Raw genomic sequence first — 21545 nt, forward strand, 5'->3', positions numbered from 1 at the left:
CACGCGAGAGCCAGGGACAGTCTGGTTTCTAGTGGCACTGCAAAGCTCCGTTTATGCTGTGGTGTATTCCTGGTGCAGTGTTCAACGAGACAAGATGAAAAAGCCAAGAGAGGGGAAAGAATTTGGTTTTAAAATGAGGAAAGGGAAGGGATTAATTGTAATAAGCCTCAAGCCAAGGCACCTCTTCTGAGTGTGGGGAGGATTTAGAAAGCATTTTGTCAATATGATTCACCTGCTAGTGATTCAGAATCAAGTTGCTGAGGAAAAAGCAATGGAGGAAAAAGGTTAAAATGCCTGGGGAATTAAAACATCATTTTCCTAGAGCTCCGTCTCAGTCAAGAGTGGAGGGCAGGGTGGAAGGAATGTGCGCCTGTCTCCGAGTGTGTGAAATCTGGTCAGGGGGCCATACCGTGCTACATGTGGCAGAGATGTGGGAAAAAGTTATCCTTTTCACCAGCAGCAAGTTGAGAGGTGTCCAAAGCCACAGGAGTGTCCTTAGGGCCAGCCAGACCTACCCTTGGAAAACGGACTGAGGCCCTTCAGCCTTGTTTGTTTTTGTTTGACCGATCCTCCCTTCTGCTACCTAGACACAGGTGAATAGAGAGAATAAAATACTCATGCTAAACAATGTGTGGTGAGTGCCCATGAGCACAAGTAAGGGTTGCCTGAGCTAGCCCTTAGTAATCAGGCTGTGTGAGGTTATACCAAAAGAAATTATGTGAGTTGTGAAAAGTCACCAACTGATAACCCTGGTGATTCCTGTTTATTCACAGGGTGGTTACACAGAATCACAGAAGTAAGCAATGGCAAAAGCCTACTAAGTTATTCAGTCCATTTTCTTGACAATTAGAATTGTTTTGAAACTATTCATTGACCAAAAAAATGTCTCTTCAATCAAAATGAGATTGTTTCATCTGGAAATTTACATACTTTGAGAAAAAATTTCAAAATGAAATGAAAATTTTTGTTTCATTTTGAAAAAAAAATCATTTTGGGATCTGGATTTTTTTATTTTTTCCCCTTCCATCACTTTTTAATTATTTCCCCGTTCTTCCCCAAGAAAAGGGAGAGGGAAATTAAAAACAAAAGTCAAATAAAGTAAGTTCAAGACTTTCTCTAACATAATAACATAAGAATGGCCCTACTGGGTCAGACCAAGGGTCCATCTAGCCCAGTATCCTGTCTTCCGACAGTGGCCACTGACAGGTGCCCCAGAGGGAATGAACAGAACAAGTGATCATCTAGTGATCCATCCCCTGTCGCTCATTCCCAGCTTCTAGCAAACAGAGGCTAGGGACAGTGTTGCTGCCCATCCTGACTAATAGCCATTGATGGACCTATCCTCCATTAATTTATCTAGTTCTTTTTTGAACCCTGTTATGGTCTTGGCCTTCACAACATCCTCTGGCAAGGAGTTTCACAGGTTGACTGTGCGTTGTCTGAAGAAATACTTCCTTCTATTTGTTTTAAACCTGCTGCCTGTTAATTTCATTTGGTGACCCCTAGTTCTTGTGTTATGAGAAGTAGTAAACAACACTTCCTTATCTACTTTCTCTATAGCAGTCATGATTTTAGACCTCAATTGTGTCTCCCCTTAGCTATCTCTTTTTCAAGCTGAAAAGTCCCAGTCTTATTAATCTCTCCTCATACAGAAGCCGTTCCATACCCCTAATCATTTTTGTTGCCCTTTTCTGAACCTTTTCCAATTCCAATATATCTTTTTTGAGATGGGGCCAGGACCAGCTCTAGGCACCAGCTAAGCAAGCACGTGCTTGGAGTGGCACATTTCCAGGGGTGGCATTCCGGCCAGCCTTTTTGGGGGGGGGGCGGTTGTGCTCCTGGAGCTGCGCCACTTAGATGGGGTGAGGGCGCCGTGCCCCTGGCCGCAGCAGGAAGGGGAAGCCCCAGCCCCAGGGTGCTGAGCTGCCAGGGCCCAGCCGTTACCTGGGGAGGAGAGGGCAAGTCCTGCCGGGGAGCCGGGGCTGCGTCACCTCCTCTGCGCCCTGGCTGCTGCGCTGTCTTCTGCCACCCCTTACATCGGGGCTTCTCTGCGAGGCCGGGCGGGAGAGGGGGTAAAGCCCCTGCAGGCGCTGGGAGAAGGTGACATCACTCCCTCCGCTCCCAGCGCCGCCTGCGAGCCCCAGCCCCACCTGAGCTTGGGTGGCAAATTTTTTGCTTGGGGCGGCAAAAAACCTAAAGCCAGCCCTGGATGGGGCGACCACATCTGCGCACAGTATTCAAGATGTGGGCATACCATGGATTTATATAGGGGCAACATGATATTTTCTGTCTTATTAGCTATCCCTTTCTTAATTATTCCCAGCATTCTGTTTGCTTTTTTGACTGCTGCTGCACATTGAGTGGATGTTTTCAGAGAACTGTCCACAATGACTCCAAGGTCTGTTTCTTGAGTGGTCACAGCTAATTTAGACCCCATCATTTTATATGTATAATTGGGATTATGCTTTCCAGTGTGCATTACTTTGGATTTATCAACATTAAATTTCACCTGCCATTTTGTTGCCCAGTCACCCAGTTTTGAGAGATCAGTTTGTAGCTCTTCACAGTCTGCCTGGGTCTTAACTATCTTTAGTCATTTTGTATCATCTGCAAATTTTGCCACCTCACTGTTTACCCCTTTTTCCAGATTGAATAGGATTGGTCCCACAACAGTCCCTTTGGGGACACCACTATTTTACTTCTCTCCATTCTGAAAACTGACCATTTATTCCTATCCTTTGTTTCCTATCTTTTAATCAGTTACTAATCCATGAGAGCACCTTCCCTCTTATCCCGTGGCAGCTTACTTTGCGTAAGAGCTTTTGGTGAGGGACCTTGTCAAAGCTTTCTGAAAATCTAAATACACTATATCCACTGGATCCCCCTTGTCCACATGCTTGTTGACCCCCTCAAAGAATTCAGGTAGATTGATGAGGCATGATTTCCCTTTACTAAAATTATGTTCATTTATGTCTGACAATATTGTTCTTTATAATAGTTCCAATCAGTTTGCTCAGTATTGAAGTCAGGCTTACAGGCCTGTAATTGCCGGGATCACCTCTGGAGCCCTTTCTAAAAATTGGCATCACATTAGCTGTCCTCCAGTCATCTGGTACAGAAGCTGAATTAAACGATAGGTTACAGACTACAGTTAGTAGTTCTGCAATTTCACATTTGGGTTCCTTCAGAACTCTTGGGTGAATCCCATCTGGTCCTGGTGACTTATTGCTGTTTAATTTATCAATTTGTTCCAAAATCTCCTGTAATGATACCTCAATCTGGGACAATTCCTCAGATCTATCACCTAAAAAGAATGGCTCAGGTTTGGGAATCTCCCTCACATCCTCAGCCGTGAAAACCAATGCAAAAAATTCATTTAGTTTCTCCGCAATGGCTTTATCCCTCTTTAGTGCTCCTTTAGCACCTCGATGGTCCAGTGGCCCCACTGGTTGTTTAGCAGGCTTCCTGCTCCTGATGTACTTAAAAAAAATTTTTGCTATTACTTTTTGAGTCTTTGGCTAACTGTTCCTCAAATTCTTTTTTGGCCTTCCTAATTATATTTTTACGCTTCATTTGCCAGTGTTTATGCTCCTTTCTATTTTCCTCACTAGGATTTAACTTCCACTTTTTAAAGGATGCCTTTTTGCATCTCACTGCTTCTTTTACTTTGTTGTGAAAAAGAAGTAAATAAAATGAGAGAATGAGATGTAAGGAACCCACTTTCTTTTACTTTTTTTTAACCTTTTTCCACTGCAAAAATGTGTGCAACGGTAATGTTTAAAAAAAAGCCTCTTGCTTTTTTTCACTCCCTCTCTTCCCCTCCTTGGTTCCAATGGTGAAAAGGAGAAAAAAATAAATGTAAGAGAAGTGGGAGGAAAAACATGAAAAAAATTTGAATTAGAAGTTAAATGAAAATTTCCGTTTAGGATCATTTCAATATTTTAGTCGTGGTTGAGGCAAAAAGGAAGAAATCCTTGAAAATATTTCAAACAAAAAGAAAGTGTTCTTTTCTTTGGAAATATTCTGTGCAAATCATTTTTTTTAACCTAGTTCTACTGCCATCGAGGCATTTTCCCCTATGGTATGTTTTCTAATATTTTGTCCAGTCTAGTTTTCAATGGGGCTTCCACCACTTCCCTTTGGAGACTATTCCACAATCTAAGTCCTCAGGTACACACACCAGCTGCACCACAGTTTGTGTTCTAAGCATCCCCCCGATGACCAGTCCATTCAGACTATGAGTTTGAAATGCAACCAGCCACAGAGGTCAGTTCTTTAGCTCGAGGTGTAGAGATTCAAGCCTTCGGGCCTATAGGTCCCAAGCTGAGTCCCAGTTGTGTTGGTCAAGATGGCAGCCATCACACAGACACGCTTATTTCAGTTGTTTAGAGACTATTATTTTGGTTTAGCTTAATGATCGTTTAAAAAAAAAAATGACAACCAAAGTTTAAACCAAATTAAGAGTGTCTCCATACAAACTTGCTGCAGTTTAATTAATCAGTTTAAAACCACATTTTTAGTTAAACCTCTGCAGTTTGCATGAAGACAAGGTTTTACTTTCAGGAAGCTTTTCCTGATATTCAGCGTAAATTTTCCTTTTCTGAAATTTTCTGTCTCTTAATACTGCAGGAATACAGTGGTGGAATAAGGCCCAGAATTCCCCCCCGGAGCTTTATTATTATTATCCTAAAACAGCAGGTAATGTTACTGAGATGCTGGTTCAATAAACATGGATAAGAAAGGGAGCTCATTCCATTTGCAGGGAGAGAAGCGACACTCTAATGATGCTTCACTCCAGTGGTTTTCAATGTATCAGGCAGCCTCTTCTTGGCAGCTCATATCCTGTGTTCTCTTCAGCAGTGTCTGCAAACAAAATGTCATTTGTGAAGGGGCATGTTAATAAATTCATTCTGTAGCGTATACACTCTGTATTCAAAGGGTTTATGGAAAGGGTTATCATAGAGAAAATCTGTTTCTGAATTCCCCCAAATCTCCTGACCTGTTCCATCTTGAGCAACATAGTTCTTTGTGTTCCAACACATCATACCTCCCAAAGCTTTAATAACATCCAGAAACAAATTCAAGCAGATGACCCTCTACCAGTCTTCATCCAGACTCTAAGAACCAAACTTGTAGAATCTCACCAACTCCAGGCTTCTATGCACGGTCTGCAGTGTGGCCAACCCTTGCACTATTGCATGCTCTGCTTAAAGCCTCCGTTCCTATGGTAATGGGATTTGCATGAGGAGCTCAGATTGCATTTTAAAGTCAGTTTCTAGTCCCTTATGGTTACATAGAAGAGCTTCAAAATGTGCACCGAGTGTATCTCAAGGGCTCGAAAACCAGATGACAAATAAAAAGACACAAAATTTATTATATTTTAAAATCTCAAGAGTTTTAAGCCAGCCTCATGATTTCTGGGGACCTGACTCATGATTTTGGAGCAACGGGCATTGGCAATACTTGTTGTGATCTCTAGGCCAATTTGTTTTGCCTAATATCAAACCCACTCCAGGGTTTTGGGTTTCATCTCTTCTTAGGAGATATATTGCAATCACGAGCTAAAAAGGGGGCAGAGGAAAAAAACCACTTAAAATTATAAAGTGGAAGATAGCCTGGAGGGCTGGAGGAATGCAAATGAAAGACAAACAGTTGAGAAGGGGAAAGAGAAAACTGTGAATGGAAAAAGTAAATACGGTATATTGGAAGATAGGAAAATAGGAGTTGCCAAACTGTACCAGACCATCTAGTCAAGTGTCCTGTCTCTGGGCACAGTACCAGATACACCATAGCAAGGAGTAAGAAACTCCACAGTGGAGAATTAATGGAATTAGCTGCTTTCCCTATAGGGAAAGCGTCTCCACCCCTGCCCCCAACAAATGATGTTTTTTCTTATGTCTCTTTTTTCATCCTCTAATATAACTCTAATATAATTTAAGTGGTTACTTTTTATTCTTATCAGTCTACTCTTTGTTTGAATCCCATGAAGTTCTTTGCCTCAGGGATACCGTGTGGCGATGAGTTTCACAGGTTAATGACGCATTGTGTAAAATAAATCCTTTTATCACATTTACCTGTGTTGCCTTTCAGTTTAATTAAACGTCCCTATGTTCTTCCATTAGGAGTTTTGAGGAATCTAAATAATTGTTCCATTTCATTAATGAATATGTTAAACAGGAGCTCTAAAACAGCAGCACTTCACTGTCAACCATGTTGAAAAGATACTGACCACCCACATGGCAGGTTTAAGGTATCGCCTGTTTATAGGAATGAACTGTTGATTTTTCTAACTTGGCTTTTATTTGACATGTTTGGGGGTTTTTTGGAACAGGTTAACCTGATATTCCCTCTGTTTTTAAACGTTGCTAGCTGTGAGTGTTCGCAGGGAATGTGTGAACTGGAGCAAAGCCACGCTGAATAGAACATTTGTTGCTGCTGGTTTCTCTGCTTCCTTGTGACGCTGGTGCTGAGGGTAGAAGAACCGAGTCCAGTGCCCAGAGTAGTGCTGGAAATAACCCTCTATCCCTTGGTTTCGAAGTTAACCTATTGAGCTGTCAGAAGAGACCGTGCAATTATTTGGCTATTCAGCCCATGAACCATCTCTGGTAACATGCATAGGTTAGTTCCTGCTCAGTGCCGAGCGTAGGTTGGCTCCTGCTTCATGCTGAGCACTTTGAACTTGTGTTTAAGTCAGTGGTAATTCAGGATGCTCAACACTCAGATCTTTGCAGCATACTACTCAGGCCAGGTCTACACAGGAGTGTTTCATCGGTGTAATTATATCCGTACATACCATACTGACCAAGCACTCCTAGTGCGGACACGGCTTATCCCAGCAAAACTGTGCTTTTGCTAACATTGCTTATTCCAGCTCCCTTAAGTGGAACAAGCTCTCCCGATAAAAACACAGTGTTGCCGGTATACCGGTGTCTACTCTAGGAACTTGTGCTGGCACAGCCCTGTGTGTTAGGGATCCTCTTCACATCTCTGACCAACGTAGCTCTGCTGGCTTGAATCTTTAGAGTAGATCTGGCCAAGACTTTACTTGTGGCCTGAGATCCTGGCTTACTTCGCTGACTATCCTACAGAAAGCTACAAACTGCTGAAGTGGAGATCGCTGTTCCACTTGGGCAAGGATAACACGGTCTGGTATGTTCTCAGGGGCAAATCCTGCTCGTTGTACTCTGGTGTTAGTCTTACTGACATCAGCTGAACTATGTGCATTAGGAAGGAGAGTAGGAATTGTCTCTTAAGATCCTTTGGAAGTCCATAGGAGACAAAGCCACAGATTAAAGGCTAAAAGAAAAGGAGTACTTGTGGCACCTTAGAGGCTAACCAATTTATTTGAGCATGAGCTTTCGTGAGCTACAGCTCACTTCATCGGATGCATACCGTGGAAACTGCAGTAGACTTTATATACACACAGAGAATATGAAACAATACCCCCTCCCACCCCACTGTCCTGCTGGTAATAGCTTATCTAAAGTGATCATCAAGTTGGGCCATTTCCAGCACAAATCCAGGTTTTCTCACCCTCCGCGCCCCCCCCCCACACACACACACAAACTCACTCTCCTGCTGGTAATAGCCCATCCAAAGTGACCACTCTCTTCACAATGTGTATGATAATCAAGGTTTAAAGGCTGTTGTCTCCTGTTTGTCTCCTGGTTTTTAGTGCAATTGGAGGATTTTTTTCGGCTTCCATTGGAAAAAAAAAATCTAAAAATGTTGCTTTTTCCTGTCCCTAGTAAATCCTTGCTTGGTGGCAAGGCCCATGTTAGTGTAGCAGTGGGCACATTTTACTACTGCTTGAAGCCAGTGCCCCGTTAGAAATGGAGAATGAAATCCTGACCTCATTGAAGTCAGTGAGACTTTTGCCACCGATTTTACTGGGGCCAGGGTTTCACCCAGAGCGTTTTGAATGGTGCTGATGCAAAACCAAAGGCACTCCTTCTTCCCAGGTGTCTGCGCCCTCTGGGTCAGCATAAGCTCTGCTGTGCTGCCATGTGGCAATGGGGAAAAGAGAGGCGCCATCTGAAGAAGCAGAGCCAACTTTCCGGGTTGGATGATGAATCCGCAGGAGGCTGTGGGGCTCGTGTGCATTTTGCCTTGCAATTTATGTGACGTTTGTAGTGAACTGTAGCAGTTTGGTATGAGTTACCATGGCTGTATCAGCTGCTTCGGAGGCAGGGGTAAGGACCGCAGATGTGGAATAATCTGCCCCTCACATTAGCCCTCATCCTCATCTCTAATAGCTAGAGATAGGCTTAAACCCTGAATCATGAGGCTAAATAGCCTTCCAAAATTTTTGTTAGCATTAGCTATTATAACTCTGGATAGTCTTGTTATCTGTATGACTGCCCAGTCCACATGGCCAGCAATCTGCAATACTGGAACAAGCAGGGACTTTAAAAACCAAAACCAAACTGAGTCGGACGATGCAGCCTATATTCCGGCCCCTTTGTAATGGTGATGTGCATTTGTTTTCCGCAGACTACATGCTTCAGCATTGAAATTAGAGATGGAAAAGACCTATTAGCTCATCCAACCAATCCCCTGGCCACTGCAGGATTCTTCACTGCAGAACATTTTACTGTGCCTGCTTTTAAAAGCTTCCGGTCTCTGCCACTCTCTTGGGAGACCATTCCAAGGCTAAATATATCTGGCGGGAAGGCTTCACTGATATTCAGCCCCATTTTCCCTGTCTACATTTCATCTCATTACCCCTATTATTTGACCCCTTTTTGACATACTAAACAGATCTTCCCTTACTCGGGGCCTGATTCTCCACTGCCTTGCAGACACCTTTGTCATCATTTACCCTTGAGCGGAGTGGGTGTAAAGTGCTAATAAATCAAAATGGTATCAGTATGCACCCAAGTGTAAGTGATGGCACAACATTGAAGTCAACGGAAAACCAGGCCCGTCATGTTTCCTGTCTCCAGATACATGTAAACTATTAGCATGTCCCCTTTAGTCATTGCTTAGGCAACTTAGATATATATAGCTGTCTCCTTATGAATGTCTCCTTTTGAATCCCTCCAGTCCCATTGATCATTGTATTGCTCATCGTGGGACTCCATTATGCCAGTCAATATTGTTGTGGAGATAGCTCCAGAGAATCAGACTCGTAATAACTTATTTCATCATCTGGCTTGTTAAAGTTCTCGTGGAATTTCTTTCTTACCATGCCAGGATATTTGGGGGACGGGCAGGAGAACCACCTATGCTATCAGTATGTGTAGGTTAAGAAAAAAACCCAACTAGTGTATGTAGTCAGAATTGAGCCAGCTGAGATTTGTGAAAGCACTCATCTTTGGCCTAACTCTGCTCCCCGGGGGAGATTTACCATCGACTTCAATGGCAGGAGAGTTAGGCCAGCACTCAGTGCTTTGGAAAACCCCACCCTTACTGCTTTTGTGATAGCTGCATTCTGGGAGAGGCGTTTTTGTACATCCAGTTGTGAGAGGAGCTGAGGTATCTCCACACACATCCCCTTCTGGCAGAAGAGAACAGACATTTGACTTGTCTTTTCTTGCTTTTTTTATAGAGCTAGGAGGAGCCACCTGTGGATATGTGTTACTGGTCCGCTCCTGTGCCTGATCTGTGGCTGTGGAGGAGTCAATCACAGCTCAAACTAGAGAGCTTTAGCTCATGCTGCTCACACTTTTAGTGCTGCTGGTCCCTGGTTCTGTCCCCAGTGTGTTATCCAAGATGGCAGCCATCACACTGACATTAGCCCTCTGTTAGGAAGCAAATATGAGGGATAATGTAGATGGTGGATTTTAAGCTTTTGAAGGCTCAGACTATGTGATTAACACCCAGGTGTGTTTAGGGCACAGTGCAGAGCTGCACTACCCGAGAGGGAGCCCCAAGAGGGAATACATATGTATGCTGCACAATCTCTTACAATCCTCCACTTTGTGAAACAGCCTTGCTTGGGGTATTTGTGGAGAATGAACCTGTGACAGGCAGCACTAAAAGCATAAGCCTCTATCTCCATGAGTTAAAGTGTAAAGGTTGTTAGCTAGATGCTGGAACAGGCTGATTAATCTCTGCTGTGGACCAGCCACTAGCGGGGGACCGGTGCTCCCACTTTGCCGCTATGAGTTACGCATGCTCCCCCAGGTGACATCCTGGACCAGTGCAGGGAGTGAGGGGAAGAGCGTCATGTCTTGGCCTCCATCTCTTCTCTTTAGGGGTGGTTTGTAACTCAGAGGCTGGTAGGAGGGAGCAGGGCCTGCACTGCCCTGAGATCAGGAGCTACATTTGTGTCCGGTCCTTGCATGGCATTGAGGAGTGGGGGAGGGAGGCAGATTTTATTGACCAAGCCAGACAGAAGTAGGTTGGTACTAAACTCAAATAAATGCCTTTCTGAGCTTGCTGACCAGGAGGACACTTTCTCTGCACACAGCTGAAGTGCATTGTCTCTCCCAACTCCCTGCCTAGCTTTTTCTTCCTCTTTTGTGTAGCTTTAAAAAAGCAATGTTAGAAGTCCAAGTCTAGATTGGCGATCCAATTGACTGCTTCAGGTAAAGCAGAGTGGATGGCAGAGATACCATCAGGAGGATATGATTGTTTGGGACATTGGTTAATGAGGTGTTCCATAGTTTGAAGGCCACTTCTGCAGTCACCCATAGGATTGTGTCTCAGTTTCCATTAAGGGAGGAAGTAGGCACATCTCCCATGTGATATGCGGCTGCAGTTCACCATGGATCATATTTTCCATTGGAATGAAAAGCCATGAGTTTCTTTGTCTGGCTCCTTGAAGAGCAGTTTGTTTGAGATGTTGATGTCCGTCCATCTTGCTTGCCATTGATCTTTGGGGGAAAACCCTGAGTCTTCAAGCTCTGCTCTGCAAGCCAAAAAAGTTTTTCTGGATTTGACTCAGAATCTTGGTATGTTATTTAGATCTGCATCTTTTGGACAGCACTTGTTCTCTTGAATATGATGGGACTCCTGAAGGATTCTCCTGTTGCAATGAATTTGGGGTCGGTGGGTGGATGTGGGCCAATACAGGAAGTCACAGTTGTGGCATTGATTTTACTGTGCCTGAAATTATCCATATGGCACTGTTAATTTCAGTGATGCATGGGAGCTGTGATGCATGGGAGCTACTCCTTTCCTATGAGAGTCTGAGAATTTCAGGGGAGTGAGATGGTAACACACAAATTATGCTCCTGCACCTGAATGCCAGCGGTTGCAGTGGGGTCATGTAGTGGTTTATTTTTTTAAATAATAGTGGCACTTGTACTCAATGGGTTGCTCAGTTTTGCTCCTTCTGTTCCAAACTGCCTGCTCAAATCAATAAGCTTTTTGTCCTCAGAGTCTTTCCCTCTCTCTATTATGTATCACAGGGGGAGGCCCGTCCAATTTTGAATGTAAAGCCTTCAAAGTAGTAGTCATATCCTGACTGATGGCCAATGTCTATCTCATCTGATTGATTGGCCTCCCCACTGTTTTCCCTGCGGTGGAGGAGGGAGTTCTAAAATTATTCCCAGATCCTGGACTCTTATCTTGATGTCCAAATGACCCTCCATATCTTTATATCTTCACACTGAAGAGTCTCACTCCTGAAAGCACTGGGCTCCCAGACCCATGAAAGAAAAATTGCAAAGAGATCACCACATCTGTCTCGGGAGTTGTTCAGAATCATATCCCCTTGGGCCCCTTCAGACTGAGAGAGGCATGTGTCAAGATCTGCTCTGTACAGAGGGAAGTCAGGGATTCCATCACAGTTCCCTGATTCTCAAGTTTCCCTGACTCCAGTATAAATCAGAACAGCCTACAGACATGGTTCTAACTTATGCCAGCCAGCTGAGAATTGGGGGTGTGCAGGAGTACTTTGCCTCGTCCTCCGTATACCAGGGTGAGGGGAGCAGATGGTGTAGGAGCCAGCTACTCTGGCTTTATTCTACACTAGGGAATTCTCTGCTGGCCAGGTAGGGCTAGATTGTGGGCACTTCACAGAACCCAAGCAGCACAAAGTGTCTGGAACAGGGAAAGAGACTGTGGCTCAGTGTAACTCTATAAACAATTGCTCTCCGAAGTGTCCTCAACTGTGCAGAGTTGACTACTGGTGGGGCATATGCTGGGGAAGAGAGAGAGAAACCCAGTGCATGTGCAAACGGAAGTACAGAATGATCCCATACAGAAATCCATGCTGTGGAAATGGCCTGGGCTGGATGTACTATGAACGCTTGTGCTTTGCATGCCACAGTCCAGCAGGATGTCCTGTGAACATGAGCTGCATCTGACTGAAACAGTCCAACTGGAATAGAAGGAAAACTCAGTAAAATCCCATAATTCTGGCTTGCTTGGAAATTTGTACGCAGGTGGGAGTACCATATGCAGAGGCTCCTTAAAGCGACTCTTGGTGGTGCAACATTGTTTCTTCTCATTCTTTGTTTAATACATTTTAAAAATGTGCCTGCAATGCTCAGGATTCCAGTTGCCCTTTGAAAACTTACAAAAAATAGTGGAATTGTACAGGTGTAACTGAGGGCAAAATTTGTAGAATCCGTACAATGGTCATGTTCCAGAAGACAGACCGAATGCACTTGACATTCAAGTTCCAGCGTGAATCTGCAGGCATGCCAATAAGAAAAACCATCACTTTACTTGCAAACTGAACAAATTTGATCTGGAAGCCAGTGAGACCTGAATGTCCCAATATAATTGACTATGCATGGGTGCAGTCTGTTGCGGGACCAGTCCCTAAAATTACTCTAACTACTATAATTTCATTAGACGAATTTTGCCCTTTATTCCTGGAATCCAGAGTCCCCTTCTCCTACAAATTACGTCCTAACTGCTGATCGCACCTGCCATTCCTTTGTTGCAAGTGGCTTCAAAAATAGATAAGGAGTACTTGTGGCACCTTAGAGACTAACTCATTTATTTGAGCATAAGCTTTCGTGAGCTACAGCCCACTTCATCGGATGCAAGTGAGCTGTAGCTCACGAAAGCTTATGCTCAAATAAATTGGCTAGTCTCTAAGGTGCCACAAGTACTCCTTTTCTTTTTGCGAATACAGACTAACACGGCTGTTACACATTCAAAAATAGATGGAGCTTTAAACTGACTGTGTGTAAAGAAATGAGTACTTGCATTTCCCATTGGTTTCAGAAGAACCTTGCAAGCCCCATTAATCAATCTAAATTAAGATGAAACATCTTCAGGTGATTGGATGGAGGCCAAAAATAGTCCCCTCTTTTCCACCCAAGAACATGCACGACTTTTCAGTTAGATTAATTTCTAAAATTGGAAGGGATGAAAGGAGAGCTGGAATAATTGGCTATTTAGTTAATTGGAAGTTAGAAGTAGAATCAGCTCCTTTAATGGTGTACGGTAAATTTTGTTGGTGGTATTTACAAAGAGTGCCTGATGTTTTAAAGTATTTCTTAATGAATCCTGTAATCCGCCTCCCTCTCCTCTACTGTGCACTGATAATTCAATCACAAAAGAAGACAAGCGGCTGTATGAGTTAGATGGTAAGGCAGTTTCACCCCTGTGATTTTTCTGATTTTCATGCTGCTTTTTAAGAATTGTCACTCCAGGCAACGCTGAGTTAGTGACATGCTAAACAATTTGGCAGGGATGTAAGCACCTGACAACATGAACCTGCCCATCCATGATGACACTTAAAAACCAGAGTTGAGTGAATACAACAAAACAGCCCTTGGGAACAGTCCTTTGACTTCCACGTGGTTCTTCATTTCTGCCATGTTTGTACAACTTTTTATTTGCTATGGCTGTTCTTCGGTGGTGAAAGTCATCCCATGTGATGACGTGCACATAAGAGGCACATGTAATCTAATATGATTTATACGGCTGACCATCCCTGTCGTGCCTGAACACCTGCCATGTAAAATCCATGCCAATAGTGAAGTCCTTGAGTGGACTACATGGAGTCTCTGGCACTTCTCCCCTTTCGGGGTCAAAACTTTGCTTGGGGGAATGTTTATAATTTGGGGTCTTGGTTGGTGTTTAGAGTGTCTCTTGTAGGCCCTTTAAATAATGGTGAATTTCACCTTGAATGTGTGAACAATAGTATTCGCTCTTCATTATTTGCTGTTAGCTGTTCCCTGTTCATCATTTGTTTTACTCTTCTAATCAGAGCCCAGAAATGATACATTTGCTAGTGAAGGAAGGACAATTTTCACCATCACTGTGTTCCGTTGGCTTGGTGGATGGCACAAGATTATTGTCTGCAGTGGTGCTGACAATGGGTTTGTCCTGCTTACATTAACAGTTCAATAATTTGAGTGCTGGTCCCAGGAGATTCCTGGCTGAGACCTATTTTCATTGATAGGTCAATTTCTTTGGGTAAGCAGGACTTACACGTAGACTGGCTTTGTGTTGCTGTTATCCAGTCCAGACCAGCCAGATGCCAAACTCTAGCTCTTCCTTCTGTCTTCTCTCTAGAATGCCAGTTGCAATCACCAATCGTATTCCTCAGATTCTAGAATGCATGATTCTCTTCTGGTGCTTCCTGCATGTGTTAACTCTTAAGCCCGTGTCTAGAATTCTCTTTATTCTCCAGCCAGGACAAAAGTTAATTACTATCACTTAATTCTGTAGAAAATCCCACCTTTGTATCCTTGAATCCCTTCTTTATAAAGTATCTAGATTTTAATACTATACAGATCTTTGACCAAGGTAAAATAATTTAACCCTCTATTGACCTACTGCAGTATTTGCCAAAGTCTAACAAGCCAAATTCAGCGAAACTGCTCTTAAACCAGTTGCATAATGTTCATACCAAGAGATTGCACTGATTTAACTAGATCCCAAACAGATTTCGTTAAATCAATGCACTTTCTATGTGGAGATAAGCCGTTAGGCTGCCACTGGTTCTGTGCAGGTGGACTCCTATGCCCCATTGACTTCAATGCCCGTGTGTTGGATCCAGAGGCAGGATCAGGCTCTATGCCTGTATTAGACTAAAGCAGCGGTTCTCAAACTTTAGCAAACCGAGAACCCCCCTTTTGATTTAAAATTTTTCGGGACCCCCCCCCAAACTCCCCGACTCAGCCTTACCCCCCCCTTCCCTGAGGCCCCGCCTCCCACTCACTCCATCCCACCTCCCTCCATTGTTCGCTCTCTGCCACCCTCACTGGGGCAGGGGTTGTGTTGCCGGGGGGGGGGGAGTGCGGGGTGCATGCTTTGGGAGGGAGTTTGGGTGTGGGAGGGGGTGCGGGCTGTGGGAGGGAGTTTGGGTGTGGGATGTGAGCTCTGGGCTGGGGCAGGAGGTTGGGGCGCAGGAGGGGGTGAGGGCTCTGGCCGGGCAGCGCTTATCTTGGGTGGATCGCGAAAGCGACCAGCACATCCCTCTGGCAGCAGCTTCTAGGTCGGGGGGCCAGGGGGTCTCCGCATGCTGCCCCTGCCTGCAGGCACCGTACCCGCAGCTCCCATTGGCCGCAGTTCCTGGCCAATGGGAGCTGTGGAGTTGGTGGTCAGGGCAGAAGCAGCCCGTGGAGACACCCTGCCCCTCACCCTCCCCAGGGACTGCAGGGATGTGCTGGCCAATTCTGGGAGTGGCGCAGCACCAGGACAGGTAGGAAGCCTGTTTCCTGGTGTGCTGGGAGGGAGGGGGAGAAGTTGAAGGAGAGAGGGAAGAAGGGGAGGAGTTTTCAGTGGGGCCTGCGGACCCCCTGGCGTATCCTTGGGAACCCCCAGGGGTCCGCGGATCCAGTTTGAGAAATGCTGAACTAAAGGAAAACTAGAATTTGTAGGTGTTAAATTAGCAACCATAAAATTTCCATGTACTGATGTTCAAAAATAGCAAGTAGAGTTAATAGAATCATAGATTAAGGTTGGAAGAGACCTCAGGAGGTCATCTAGTCCAACCCCCTGTTCAAGGCAGGACCAACCCCAACTAAATCATCCCAGCCAGGGCTTTGTCAAGCCCAGGCCTTAAAAACCTCTAAGGATGGAGATTCCACCACCTCCCTAGGTAACCCATTGCAGTGCTTCACCATCCTCCTGGTGAAACAGTTTTTCCTAATATCCAACCTAGACCTCCCCCACTGCAACTTGAGACCATTACTCCTCGTTCTGTCATCTGCCACCACTGAGAACAGCCGAGCTCCATCCTCTTTGGAACCCCCCTTCCAGTAGTTGAAGGCTGCTATCAAATCCCCCCTCACTCTTCTCTTCTGCAGACTAAACAAGCCCAGTTCCCTCAGCGTCTCCTTGTAAGTCATGTGCCCCAGCCCCCTGATCATTTTCGTTGCCCTCCGCTGGACTCTCTCCAATTTGTCCACATCCTTTCTGTAGTGGGGGGCCCAAAACTGGCAGCAATACTCCTGATGTGGCCTCACCAGTGTCGAATAGAGGGGACGATCCCATCTCTCAATCTGCTGGCAATGCCCCTACTTATACATCCCAAAATGCCATTGGCCTTCTTGGCAACAAGGGCACACTGCTGACTTATATCCAGCTTCTCATCCACTGTAATCCCAAGGTCCTTTTCTGCAGAACTGCTGCTTAGCCAGTCGGGCCCCAGTGACAGTCATGGCCAGTGACAGCATAGTCTAGTGGATAGAGCATAGGACAGGGCGTCAGGAGTCCTGAGTTCTAGCTGTTCTGTTGCCACTGAGCTTTGTGTGACCTTGGGCAAGTCACATCGCCTCCCTGTGCCTCTGTTTTCCCATCTTACCTTTTGTTTTTCTTGTTCATTGTTGGGGCAGGGACTGTCTCTTACTCTGTATATGTACTGCTCCTAGAACAATGGGGTCCTGATCCTGACTGAGGGCTTTAGGCACTACTGTAATACAAATAATTATTATTAATAATCCAAATTTACTAAAATGGTGTGACTGCTCCTTCAGAGCCACTCTGCCGCACATTAACTTCAATTTTTGTGACCTGTCAGGGAAATGTGGATTCAACATGTGCAGTTAGGAATTGGGTCTGTTTCATTATCCAAAATGATTCTTGTTGGAATGAAAGAGGAGCTGCAAAAGGTGTGGACTGTAAACAAAACCATGGCTGAGAGAAAACAGGTTATCATTTAAAGCAGATTACCAACCAAGCTGTACAGGAGTTGACTCCAAAATTAGACCAATTTACAAATAAGCACACAGGAAGGAAAAAAACCCAGAACAGCACTGATTTGCACCATTGTTGCCAATCCCAGTAAAATATCTGGAGCTGAATGAGCACAGACTTAGGTCCCAGCAGTGAAGTCAATGGGACTCTGCAGAGAAACAAGGTTTCGCCTGCATGGACCAGTTTCAGGACAGGGGCCCTACCAGCATCTCACCCCTATAGATAACCACTACATTTCAGGGTTGAGGCACACTGATCGGCACCAAGTAGATGCTATGCTCAGCTATTTCAGTGATGAGCCTAGCATAAGAACCTAGGGCCGGAGCACCTGTTCTGTGGATAGAGGATTTCACTATCCAGCACCTGTAACAAACAGCACACTATTTTCCTAACAGAAATATATAAAACATTTTATAAGACTGCAAGGAAAGCCGAAATATTCAATCTGGGCTACACAGGCTGTAAGTGAAAAAAAAATTATGGATAATCAAAGCCTCCTAAAGTGTGAACTGGTGATTGGTTGATTTAAGCCTTGGTGAACACACAGCAGCCATCGGCGCTTATTTTGTCCGCTACTCTAGAAATATACTGGGTCAGCTCTTGTAGTCTTTCCTTACAGCCAAGTCTCTCATGCTATGTCATGTGCTAAAGTAGAAGACTTGAGAAAACACTTGACTGTGTCTTTTAAAAATCCTTCTGCTGGGCATAACCTGCAGTGTTCCATTTATTAGAATTTTCTCTTCTTCTTTCCTTCTTGACTTCCTCCCTCCTCCCCCCCACCTCCCCCCCCCCCGGCCATGACAGATCCCTGTGGTAATAAAATCTTTTCAGCCTGAGGTGTTTGCCTTCATGGTTCTCTTTTCTCTGACTGCCGTTTAGTTAATTTTCAGTTCGCTCATATATATATTCCAGGACTCTGCCTGTTTTCCCAGGAGATGCTAGACAATAACCTCCCACACTGCAGTTGAAGGGCTTTCTGAAAATGTATGTGGGGGGAATTAGGCAAGATGAGAACTAACTAATGCTAATTAATTCAGAACCTTTGTATTATTCAACTACACTACCTTGTTTAAAGAGTAGAAGCACCTCTCATGATGGGTAATATTAATATTCCCTTCATGTAGGTCTGACCAAGTCACCTCACATTGCAGTGTTCATGCTCCCAGATTAAAAGGTCAGAGCTAGTAGTATCTAAACAAGCTTTTCCTAGTTAACAATCAGGACAAAATGACGATAAAAAATGGAGATGGTGACATTAGATGCTAATTAAGGTATCCGCTATCGTTTGTAGAGAGAAGCTTTCCTCAGGAGGAAGAGAGATGCACAGATATAGGCCCAAATTCTCTCTGTGCCAATATCTAGTTCTAGCTTCCTGATTCCTTGGGCTGATCTGTGCCATCTCTGATCACAGCATAGGCTGGAGCAGTCTATGCTAGCTGACAATTGCCTCCAAGGAATCATGTGTCATCTGAGGACAGACCGAGTGCAGCATATTCCAGTCATAACCCACCCTACCACTGTCCTGCCCCCTTCGTCTGAGCCAAATGTAGAGGAATGGCGAAAAGGCTGGCTATGCCAGCTCTGTGCCAGCTGAGAGGTCCCCCATAGGGAGGGAATTCTCAGATTGGCTGCTTTTTTGCCTCTTTGAGCTTCCAGGACAACATTAAATGGCTAGAATGCAGGAGATAATCTGGCCCATAAAATACATTTCTTTTCCATAGGCAAATTATTGTAGTAACAGACTCACTGATGGTGAACAGTAAATTTGCAAGAACAGTCATAAACTCTACATATTTATGACATAGTTGCAAGGGCCGCAACATTCAATTAGGCAGAGCAATGGTGCTACAAAGGACCTTCAGCTTCCTTGCTATAATCTATTCAGTTTCTTAACACACGTGATCCAGATTCTTCTGAACCTAATTAAATGTCTCACAGCACACTACTTCAGTTTAAAACACCCAACTCCTTACTGTTTTCCATAATATACCTATGGAATCGAAGGCATGGTGTTAAGTCACAGGGCACTGGATTGACAAAATCCAGTTATTACTATGCTCTGGCTGCACTGGCCAGGGGAACAGTATTAATGCCATCCTTAAACATGGTAATTGCTAGAAAGGTGCTGACAGGATTTCAGTAGTAATGATGTGCCCAATTCTTGTAATTCAGTAAGAATTCTTCCTTAACCTATCATCCCATTAAACACTCCCAAAAGCCATTTAGAACAGAAATCACTCATGTACGCCTGCCCAGTTAGGAGCAGAGCTAGGTGAAATATGGATTTTGTTGTTGTTGTTTGCTGGCAATTCCAAAATATAAAACGAGAAAATAAAATTGTTGCAGCTCAAACTGAAGATGAAATTTTCTGACAAACTGAAAAATAAAATTGTTTTGGGTCAAATCACACGTTTCATTTTGATTTTGGCATTATTGTACTTTAAAAAAAATTAAAAGAAATTGCAAAACAAAGTTACATTAAATAGAAAAATGGAAACGTTTTGATTTGAAAAATTGAAATGTTTTGAAGGGGGGGCGGAGTTGACTGAATCAGTTTTGTGGAATTGATGTGAATGCATGAATTTTTTCAGCATTACTGAATCTGCATTGTTTGCTGGAAAAAGTTTTAGTCAAAAAATTTCATCCCTCTTTAGTTAGGAGTTCTTAGGAGCCATGATGATATCAACTCCCCATCCTAGTGCCTTTCCATCCCCCTCTCAAAGGAGACAGGCCATGTGGAGCAAGTCTCTGTGCAAGTGAAGTGGCATCATCCTATGAAAATTTGCCAGAATTTGATGCTACTTTAACCAGCCATTACCCCCATACATGCCTTGCCAAAACCCACAGTGCCCCAGCAACTGGGAATTCAAATGGAAGAGCTTCTTTAGGGTTCAGAGTGCTGAGAGTGGGATTGTGCCCCATGGCACCCTGGCTGTTTCTTAATGAGGTTAGAGTTTCCATTCCTCTCATTTCCCTTGCATTGTCCTGTGTGAGTGTGCGTGGTAGGGTACTGGGCAGCTTTCTGGCGACTGTGGTTTTTCCTTTGGTTTATACCACTGCCTAGTGCTGATCTCTAAAGCAATTTTAAGTCTCTCTTGGCACACCTCCAGTTAAATCTCCCATTAGAGTTCTGTTCTCCACACATTGTGTACAGCAAAGAGATTGAACGTTTCAGTGCAGATTGTTACCAGGTTATGTTCAATTAAAATTACAGTAGTCAGCATCTCAAAGTAATGCTTAGCAGGAAGGGGTTTTGTGGTTTAAACTACTAATTAACGTTGGGCCAAAAGTACTTTACAGAAAGGGCCCAATCCTTCACTACCAATCGTGTGGTACTTATTCCCACTGAAGTCAATAGTTTTGCCTACGTAAGCTGTCCTGGCATGTTAAATTGGACACATTTGCCCAGATAAATCTTTTGATCATCCACAGAGTGGCTTTCATGTCACTGTAAACCCGTCTTATTTTAAAGTATGATTTCATCATTTATTTAGCATAAAACACAATTGATTTAAACCATTTATGATGTGGGCAGTACAATCACTTCTGCGCTGGATTATGATCTTGTAATCTGCTCTGAGTTAAGGAGCAGTGCATGGTTGCACTGGTCCAGAAGCAGAGAAGGAATCAAATTGTGATTGAGATTTTGATTCTGCTTCCTTCTTGCTCAATGGGACATATAATCTGCACCACCCTAAACCTGGTGACCTCTGTCTGAGTCACACTCTCACCTCTGAGGCTGCTCCAGGGGCTATGCAACAAGACACTAGACAGGTTGTAAAACTACAATCTAGCACTTAATATTGTTCCTCTTTTTCTCTGCTTGCTACATGAGCTTGCCGTGATATTCTCCAAGCTGAATTAAATGAAGAACTTTCAGTCCAATGTAACTTACTGTACATATTTGTCTGTCTTTCAGTCTGGTAAAGTTTTGGACAGTGCTTTCCCAAGAGGTGTGATGAGAAATGGCTTTAGGAAACAACACCCAGCGAAGTTATTCCATCATCCCATGTTTCATCTTCGTCGAGGTGAGTGCACTGCACAGATGCTGCAGAAGTTTGTGTCATGCTGTGATGAAGCTGGGACAAAACAGCTGAACTCTGTAAGAATGAAGAGTAGCAAGTCAGCAGTTGTGAAATGCATCCTGTTTTGATAAAGAAATGACAAGGTGACAAGGATTGTATATCACACATGAACACAGCTTGCTTATGTAACATGGCATCAGGGCCAGACTGGTCTCACATTACAATCACACAATGGGGCGTAAGCAGATTCCCCCATCCCTCCCTTACAGCCCTATATAGGTTTGTCAGACTTCAGATCCAGGTGCAGAAGAATGAGCGGGTGCTGCAGTCTCAATTAGTCCATCCCTGGAGCAGGGGAATAGGGACGAGAGGGAGTGTTGGCTCTCCCTGCCCAACTCACTGGCTAGCATAGCTGAGCTAGGAGGGGGTGTCATCATTTACTGCTGTAAGTGGCCACTGCCTTCT

General features: G+C 44.2%; 1 protein-coding gene across 1 annotated transcript in view; it reads left to right on the forward strand.

Moving 5' to 3' along the window:
* The first annotated feature begins 21020 nt into the window (after window positions 1–21020).
* Window positions 21021–21545, forward strand: part of PLPPR1 (phospholipid phosphatase related 1) — a 110997-nt gene continuing 110472 nt past the window's right edge. Inside the window, exon 1 of the mRNA XM_077816492.1 lies at window positions 21021–21083. Coding sequence (XP_077672618.1) covers window positions 21021–21083 — 63 coding nt within the window. The remainder of the gene's footprint in view (window positions 21084–21545) is intronic.

The sequence above is a fragment of the Eretmochelys imbricata genome, chromosome 5 (assembly GCF_965152235.1).
Source record: "Eretmochelys imbricata isolate rEreImb1 chromosome 5, rEreImb1.hap1, whole genome shotgun sequence".
Classification (NCBI taxonomy): Eukaryota; Metazoa; Chordata; order Testudines; family Cheloniidae; genus Eretmochelys; species Eretmochelys imbricata.